At 40.6% G+C, this 9743-nt stretch overlaps 1 protein-coding gene across 1 annotated transcript; it reads right to left on the reverse strand.

Annotated features, from left to right (window-relative positions):
* Positions 1-4415: 4415 nt before the first annotated feature.
* Positions 4416-7757, reverse strand: LOC149812792 (peroxidase 31-like). Its single transcript, XM_089991775.1, has 2 exons — positions 6978-7757; positions 4416-5359 (listed from the first exon to the last, which is right to left on the reverse strand). The coding sequence occupies exons 1-2, from the start codon at positions 7377-7379 to the stop codon at positions 4784-4786; spliced, it is 978 nt and encodes a 325-aa protein (XP_089847901.1). The 5' UTR covers positions 7380-7757; the 3' UTR covers positions 4416-4783.
* Between the last annotated feature and the right edge of the window lie 1986 nt (positions 7758-9743).

Genomic DNA, 9743 nt, shown 5'->3' on the forward strand with positions numbered 1-9743 from the left:
TTGGTATTACTTCCCAGAGGGAAATAGTACAAAGTTTACACAGAGAAAATGTGGCTAAAAAAAACCTTTCCATTTTATTTCCATAATCAACTTTTTCCTTACAATGTTCATCATTCATAACAAAAGAAAATCAATTACATCTTATTCAATGATAAGGAAAGTAAAATATACCAATGCTCTGCTGAAGAAGGGAAAAACTGCTCACAATTGATTGTTTTAATGCCTGGAACCTACAGTTGTAATTAAATAAAAATGGGGGTGAGTCTACAACCGAGTAAGAAATAATTATAAGCACATAACAATTAAACTTACAACTGTAGTGGGCTCTAAGCCCCTAGTCTTAGTTTAGTTCTTGACACACCACACAAGTTTGTATATTTTAATTACCCCTATTATCATTCTCAAATACTCTTTTTCACACAACTATCACTAGGTTGGCTATACCGGTAATAGTCATCTATGGGTGTAGCAACCCCGTAGAACAACACAATTCTACATTTTGGTCAGACAATGAATCATACACTTCTAGTGGTCCCTGGACTACCAGGCACTGCAGTGAACCACCACGGGGACCCCACCGGTAGCTAGCCGGGAGGTCAAGCTCTCAATCTCGGCATGGTTCATGCTGCATCCTAACCATGATGGTTATCAACCATCTATGGTCCTCTAGAGTCCCAAATCAGTATGAGTGTAATCCTAAGTCATAACTAAGTTCACACATTGAACAATATTCTCAAATTCATAGTTCACACGTTCTCTCACGAGTGGTGTCATGATTGATCACAACAATCTTTTTTTTAATCTCATGATGATATTAGGACTCACACCTCTCTCACTTAGCACACAATAATGTAGTGTCTCTACATCGTTAAATCATCGACGGCCCACTCTCCATGGTGGTTGCACTCAAGCCGCGAACCAAATAGTCCTTGCCACAGGTCGCCACTTCTGGGATTTAAGGGGTCATGCATGCTGAACTCTAAATATTCATCTATACAACATGAATAGACTAAATGAGACTCTAATCTAAATATGGTCTCATCACAATGCATGCTATTCATGAATTATCTAGACATGCAATCACAATAGAATTTCTTTTCATCATGCATGACATATCAAAACTAACTTGCATATCACACAAACATGTATATAATTTTACTCATAATGTCAAGCATGAAAGTTATGCATGTCGTGGTCTCACAAAAAACAATCTTGCTAATCAATTACAACATTACAGTAACAACATAAAAATGTTTATTGACATCTAAGATTACTTATAATATCATTTACCTCAAGTGTGGACGTTGTCTTTCACCAAAACCAAGTCTCAAGATGCTCTAACAGTAGGATCAGATCATTGAACCAACATAATTGAATTAATTCACAAAACCTCTTACAAAATTACAAAAACACCTCGCTCGAATTTACTCAATAAACCTCAATTTTCGTATCACTAATTTGACTGGATTTCATAAACCAATGGATTTCCCTTTTCAATACGAGTCCAACGCATCAAATCTCACTCGATTCTGAGTTCGGAGTGCAAAGATATGCCCCTTTTACTGAAATAGATCTCGAGTATCCAAATGGATATCTTGGTACATTTCAGATTTCGGTACCATACGAGACTATCTTATGATTCGATCTGAATCCAATTCTGATCTAGATCCAAACCCTATCGTAGGATCAGATCATTGAACCAACATAATTGACTGGATCCAGAAAAGTCTGACTGGATCCAGAATATTCTAACTGGATTCAGAATAGCTTGACTGGATTCAGCACAGGATCCATACCCTCTAACTGGATCCAGGACAGTCTGACTGGATCCAGAACAGACTGATCTAGACCAAGTTCTGAAGTGGATCCATGATTGATTCAATCATATCCAGAACAGTCAGTCTGGATTCAGAACAGGTCCAGATCCAACTGGATCCAAGCTGAGAACCCAGATCCAGTTAGATCGAACCGGTTCGGTCTGACTCAGGTTCACCCAAACCGGTTTAGTTCAGAACCGATTCAGTTTGAACCGATTTCACTGAAACTGATTCTATCCGAACCAGTTTGGTCCGAACCGGTTCACCCAAACTATTTTTTTTCTAACTTAACTCGGTTTGGTCTGGGTGCGACCCGGACCGACCCGGTTCGGTCTAGGTGCGACCCGGACCGACCCGGTTCGGTCTGAGTGCGACCCGGACCGACCCGGTTCGGTCTGGGTGCGACTCGGACCGACCCAGTTCGGTCTGAGTCGCACCCAGGCTGAACCGGCCCTTTTTTTTTAAAGGCTCGGTCTGGGCGCGACCCAGACCGGCGGACTCGGTCTAGGTCGCACCCAGACCGAACCGGTTCGGTCCGGACACTCCGGACCGACCCGGTCCCCCTTGTTAAAACCCTCACAGGGGACGGAAAAAGGGCATCACCCCCTTTTCGTCCCCCTTCTTCTTACAGAAAGGGGCCAACCGCCGGAGCCGGCCCTTCTCTGTCTATTTCTCTGACATGAGGGGTCGGCCACCGACATCGGTCGGCCCCCTTCTCCTCTTTCTCTCTCTCTCACCCTCTCTGAATCTTTTTTTTCCTATAACTCACCGGCAGCAATGGCTGTCGGCCCCCCTTTTGTGCTCGGATCAGAAAAGAAGAACGAAGAAGAAGATGAGGAGGGTGGAGGCTTACCTCGTTGCCATCACCGTCGTCGTCGTCGAAATCCGGTAAGTGCCTCTCTCTCTCTCTCTCTCTCTCTCTCTCTCTCTCTCTCTCAATGCAGGGTGCGAAAGGAGGGCCTGCGTGAGGGTTTTTATAACCCTCACGTAGGGTGAGGGGCTAAGGATAAACCTCACCCCCCTCCCACGGATTTCGGGGGTGAGGTTTATCCTCACCCCTTCTCGAACCCTCGAAATAGTTTTTCCCCAACTGAGAAACTGTTTCTATTTTTTTTTTAACGCTTATCCCCTCTGACGACTTTGCCGAAGGGGGTTTTACACATAAATATGTTGTGAACCTCTGAGTATGATTAAATTCAGATGACATTTACAACATATTTGCAAGGACCTCCTAACACTCGCACAAATATATTGTAAAACTTCAAATATGGTTAAAGTCACTCAAGAGATGCATAACATATTTGTGCAAACCTTCTCACGTTCGTACAAATATGTTGCAAACCTCAAAATGTGGTTACAATTATTTAAGAGATTTGCATAATATCTACTTAGACCTACCAACATTCACACAAATATGTTATGAATTTTTAAATATGATTAAAATCAAACTAAGAAAATTCAAATGATATTTACGAGACCTTTCAACATTCGCACAACATATCTTTTGAACCGCTGAAAGTTGATGATCACATGATTTTAGACTTGTATAAATACTTGTGATTTTTTTTTTTTGAAACTCTCTTTACCCCTCAAGAGAACACTAATTGTGAATTATATTTCACTCTTTATTCCAATCCGCATAATTATCACGAGAATATTCTCAATAATTTTCACCATATTTAGAGGTTCACATGATAATTATGCCAATATCAGAAGGTTCACACAAATATTATGAGAATCTCTTATATGATTTTAACCACATTCGGAAGTTGATAACATGTTTATGCAAACATGAGGTGGATTGTAGAAATATGTTGTGAATTTTTTGAATAATTTTAATTATATTGAGAGGTTCGCACAAATATGTTATGAATTTTTTTCAATGATTTTAACCCTGTTTGAAGGTTGGCAACATATTTGTGCGACACAAATAGTTTATTAAGGATAAAATGATCTTATATAAGACAAAGAATCAATAAATTTGATTTCTTTTGAAAAAAATTGGCCTATTTTATAGGTTTTTGTGAGAATAAACCATTTGACAAGGATACTACCGTCATTGTTCCGCATATAAAAATTGTACATGACAAAAGCAAACTACAACGGGACAAAAAGGACCACACGGCAAAAGACAAAAACAGCCAACAACGTGTGAGGGCGCGTGAAGGGGGTTCACTCTCCAACCAGGCAAGAAATACGACTTTACACAAGCGTGTATAACTGCAGACACCGCACCGACACTTTTAACAGAACCACATCCGTTAATTGGCTCTCTCTCTCTCTCTCTCTCTCTCTCTCTCTCTCTCTCTCTCTCTCTCAGATGCCATTGAATTATTTGATACAGCATTCAACAAAACTACCATTAACTGCATGTGTTTAGATTTGGTCCTTCGGACCAGGAACATGTGAATTGCCATAGTTCATTCCGAGGGGAAAAAAGGGAAGTGTGTATTCACATACTTGAGCTGATCAACATAAGTTAATAATATCATAAAAAAACATAAGATCATAACACTAAGAGAGAAAGGGAGAGAGATATCGACACTGGATTATTTGATGCGCATTCAACAAAATTACCATCAACCACATGTAATTGAATTTGATCCAGGGACAAGTGAATTGCCACAGTTTATTCCAAGGGGAAAAAGGAGGCGTGTTTTACATATTTGAGCTGATCTACATCATAGTGTTCATAACACTAGATACTGGCCCGAAAATACAACACTCATCAACGTAACTAGCAAAATAACTAAGAAAAGAATTACAGGTAACAGTAACAGTGCCCATATCATTCCATGGCACACAACCACCATTAGAACATCACTAAATCAGATGAAGAGAAGGAGAGAAGAGACCAATCCGTACAAAAGAGACATACCAACTAAGATATCTTCATTTGAAATTTTATAACTTGACATACTGGCATCTGCAACTCTTGTGCTCATGGAATGCTACTGCGAATTCATTTAATTAAATTGGTCGCATCTTCTTCGAATTTCACCTTGCCTGCCTACCTTCACTCCAACAATGCTCAGTTTCTGGATGGCTGCAACGAAGGAATTAAAGAATGCAGTTTGGTTTGAAGCAAATAACTCAACGAGCCTTCTGGTTCGAGGGTCCAAGTAGAATGCCTGATCAGAAGCCAGTAAACCAAGGCCCTTGGGAAGGTTTTGGTAGAACATGTTGTCAAATTTTCCAGGGGTCATTATATCGTTGAATGCGGACATGGTAGGATCCTTAATGTAATTTGCACAAGCCTTTTGCAAGCCTTGAGCGTAACGTGGGTTCATGGAAGGATCAAGAGTTGAGGTATGGCTAAAGTTGTACAGCCTCTTGGCAAATTCCTTGCAATGAGAGAAACCAATGGTGTGGGCACCAGCAAGTGCTACCATTTCTCCAATGGAAAATCCCTTTGATGAAAAGAGAGAGGCCAGCTCTGTGACCGGCATTGTTGGCATAGGCAGACTGCCAGGTACCCGACTAGCTTGTGAAATAAGGCCATCCTTCCTGCCCAGTACTACCTTGTAGTAAGGCCCTCCAACCTGCCACACGAGTGCCAAAATATAAACTGTTGGTTGATCACATTCTTTTCAGCAAGCAAAGAAAATTCTCATCTGAAGAATGCAATCAATATGTCACAACTTTGTAATCATAGATCAACAGCCTTTTTCCCATTTGACAATTTGATATATATATATATATATATATATATATATATATATATATATATATAGAGAGAGAGAGAGAGAGAGAGAGAGAGATCTTTCCTAGTCAAAGGGCACTCTTTATCAAATCTAATGGTAAGAAAGGTCTGAACTTACACTGACAAGGAGAGCTTTTGATTGTCAGAAATTTAAAAGACAGATGAGATGCAAAATGAGGGTTCCTTGCATTTTTATTTGACAAAGAGTGCTCTCTTTGCAATGAAATATAAAATATATATATATTGTATACAACAATTCAAATCCATTGCATTCATAAACTGCAAAAACTCACATCAGAAAGCAATTTCTCAAATTTACAAGCTAAAAAGCTACCTATATATCAAAAATCACAATATGTGAATTAAATTACAATGTAGCCATATAAAGTACAATACAAGAAGAAAAAACAATCATTTTTATAAATATCAAACATTGATATAGGAAAAAGGCAAAATGTGGGTTCCTCCTGTTCTTTCAACAAAAAAGTGCACCCTCTTTGCAACCTTATGTAATGAAATATTTAACATACTAAATCAGGTTTTTTGTTTTTACAAAAAGGTTGAGCTCATGCCAACAAGAAAATTTTGCAAATTTTCAACATCTAATCATCAACATAACAAAATGTAAAATAATGGGCTGGTAGCATCATTTTCAAACAAAGAACTTCCTCTTTGGAAAAGAAATGGATGTCTACAATCAATATATCATCTTCCATATCTTACCATGGTAATGAGAGAACTCTCATCAGCTTGCAAAATCTCCATTTCCACAAAGTAAAATGTGGGCATTGAACGAATCAATTTGAATAAATCTAACTCTACCAAAATTGAATGGCATGCTAAATAAAACAAGGAATTTATTCTTTTGCAAACAAATGGACGTCTACAATCTATGTATGATCGCCCATATCTTGCCATAGTAATGAGAGAAAAATCCTAACAGCATCCAAAATCTCCATTTCCACAGTGAAATGTCGGCATTGAACAAAATCAATTCAAATGCATCTAACTCTTCGAAAAATGAATGACATGCTAAAGAAAAAATTGAAATCTCCATATCCACAAAATATAATGTGGGCACTGGACAAAATCAATTTCAATGCATCCTACTCTTCCAAAAATGAATTGAGATGCTAAATAAATATTTGAAATCTTCGTATCCACAAAGTAAAATGTGAGCACTGAACAAAAACAATTTAAATGCAGCTTCTTTTTTGAGAGAAAATTTAAATGCATCTAACTCTTCCAAAAATGAATGGCATGCTAAAGAAGTAATTGAAATCTCCATTTCCACAAAGTAAAATGTGGGCACCGAAAAAATCAATTCAAATGCATCTAACTATTCCAAAAATGAAGGGGATGCTAGAGATACGCTTATACTGGAAGAAAAATGAATGGTTTTTTGTTCATGATCCCATCCTGCTATTGATATGAAACTATGGATTCCGTCCGATTACCAGGGTGATGAGGTCTCTGGTGGCGATGGTGAGGATATCGGAGCAGGAGACGACGCCGGGGCAGGTGAGCTCAAGCTCACTCTTCGCCCGGACGATGGCGTCGAAGCCGTCACCGGGGAGGGAGAGGTTGATGTCTGCGTCGCGCTCGGCCTTGTTGAAGGGAGTGGAGGTGATGAGGACGGAGGCGTCGCAGCCCTCAACGAAGCAATCATGGAAGAAGAGGCGGAGGGTGCCGGCCGCGGTGGTGGGGTTTGTAATCTGCTTCTGAATCACCACGTTCCGGACTATCTCCTCCGCCCGGGGGCAGCTCCTCTGGTAGTAGTTGGTTGTGAGCCTGCCGTTTGCAGAGATGCAGGACAGAGAGAGGAAGAGAAGGAGGAGGAGGGGCGGAGCCATTGCCATTGTCCTCTTTCTTCTCTCCCTCAAAGAGTTTTTTTCCCTTTTGGGTTTATTAGTGTTGGGGTGGAGCTGGCCCTCCTCTCTCTGGATTGAGAGAGAATGTTGGGGTTGGGGAGAAAGAGGCAGGGAAGATGTGAGAATGGTGGAGACAGAAAGTGGGGGTTTTGTGGGGTGGGGAGAGATTCTAGAGAGAAAGTAGGGTACACCCAGAAGGGTAGAGAGAGAAAGTGCTGTTTTTAGAGAGCTGACAGCTGTGAAAATAATTTTGAGAGAGAAAGAGAGCGGAGAGGGAGGGAAGAGAGAAAGTGGGTGTTTTGAGAGAGAATGTACTGTTTTTAGAGAGAGGCAGATGTGAAGAATGATAGAAAGGGAAACAGAGTGGGTAGAGACGGAAGGCAGGAGGGGTGCATTTCAAGAGAGAGAGAGTTTTTAGACAGGTGAAAAATGGTAGAGAGAGAAAGAGAGTGGGCAGAAAGAAGAGAGGTGCATTTAGAGAGAGAGAGAGAGAGAGATGAAAAAACAAATCTCCAGACCGGCCGTGAATCACTCCAGACCGGCCGCTACCATGTGGAAAAATTTTCTCAATCTGCCCACATGGGCATGCCCAACATCCTACAACCACGCTTAGTCCTATCTTGTCATTTTGTCTTAAAACCCTTTTTATTTACCGTGGCCCCTGAATCCCCGATTCAAATTTATAAGAATATTATATTAGTTCATTACATAAGCTAAGATGATCGTCAAGATGCCAACTTTTTGCCCCTGATTCAAATTTGTAGTCATATGTAGTTCATTGGCAAGCTAAGAGGACCATCATGTTGCCAACTGAGCCTAGTGAGGGCCCCTCGTGCTCTCCTTTTCCATGTAGTTAATGGTGCTAGGCTCATAGTTGGTTGGCTGACCTGGCCCAGCCCCATTTCCTATTAAACTTTACTTAGATTGAGTAGATCTTAGGAAGTTGGCCATGGTTATTATGGTTCCCTGTGGGCCTACTGTAGTGGGGGGATTGGGGAGTAAAACTATGTTATGATTGACCCCATTAACTTTGATTCAGTTCCCCTCAAATCAAATTCATGGAAGCTAAGGCCCTGTTTGGAAGCTAAGGCCCTGTTTGGAACCTTTCAGTCGGTGGTAGCTAAGGATACAGTTACAGGATCCCAAAATTTATAGTTTTAGCAAATTCACATGGTTGTTTGGGTAAGTGGAACGGTTCAACTGAGGATTTACCACTTTCACTTGTGCAGTTGTTTGGAATGCAGTTGAAAAGCTGAAATTAATATTGGAAGAGCATTGGGAACCGGTGTGGGAACAGGTCTAGTATTTGGCAACTGCCACTTCATCTAGGTGAAAAATGAAATGTGGAACCGGAGGTGTTAAATACCATCCCAGTTCCATCATTTTCTACAACTGCATCCATCCCAAATGACTATTGCACTGTGTATTTCCCACTTTCCACTCCGGCCACCTCTGGCTACCTCCGACTTCTAGATTCTAAACAGGACCTAAATGTGTTTGATTGCCTCGGATCTTAGACTCCTGGTGATTTGGGATCTCAGATCAGTTAATTTTGAATCTCAAAACAGAGGATCTTAGATCTCATGTTTGGCAAAAACATGAATTTGGCGTGGCATTCTTATGCACCACAAATGCATTTATTGAAGGGATGAGTAAGCCTTATAGTACTTGGCTTAAGGCACATTAATTGATCATTGCATCATGTTGCTACGTACACTCAAGAAAAACAAAATAATGCCCACAATGGCTCTTCCTTCCTGGATAGGGGCCACTATTTGTCACCTAACACAGGACGACCACTGTTCAAGACCCGCAGGGGGACATGGTGTCCCTTGTTGCAAGGTCATAGCTGAGTGTATTGGCCAGTGAACTGGAGGGAACTTCAAGGGTTTTTTACCAACTAGAAGCCTGCCAATATGCAGTAGGTGATAGAGGATTTTACCTTGGCCTAACTAAAAGGAAAGGACAAAATGATGAAATTCATAAATACTAATAATTTCCAAAAGCTACACAGCCATCCGATCTAAAAGATCAAATAAATGTAAAATATGTAACAGTTACCTCCTCAAAAATTTGTAAAAAATTATTGAAAAGCTAAATGCCAATAATCTAGGAATGGTTTAGTAATTAGCAAGCTCACAAGGGCCCTGTGCACCTGGCTAGGTAGGTTGGTTTAAGGCTTCCAAGTTGAAGGAGGTCAAGAGTTTCATATCCCAGGCTGGCAGGAGGTACTCATGAAAGTTTTACACAGCAGACGCTGGCTCATATCTATAATCAACATAACAACTAGGGCTGGTAAACAAACTGAACAATGCATGTTCGGGCTTGGCTCATTTACCAGTGGACTGAGTC

Source organism: Nuphar pumila, chromosome 16 (genome assembly GCF_984573655.1).
Source record: "Nuphar pumila chromosome 16, dmNupPumi1.hap1.1, whole genome shotgun sequence".
In the NCBI taxonomy this organism is placed as follows: domain Eukaryota; kingdom Viridiplantae; phylum Streptophyta; class Magnoliopsida; order Nymphaeales; family Nymphaeaceae; genus Nuphar; species Nuphar pumila.

Coding starts and splice junctions, on each gene's coding strand:
- LOC149812792 (XM_089991775.1), bottom strand. CDS start 7,379: ATGGCAATGGCTCCGCCCCTCCTCCTCCTTCTCTTCCTCTCTCTGTCC. Junction 5,360..6,977: donor CCAGAGACCTCATCACCCTG/GTAATCGGACGG, acceptor CTCGTGTGGCAG/GTTGGAGGGCCTTACTACAA.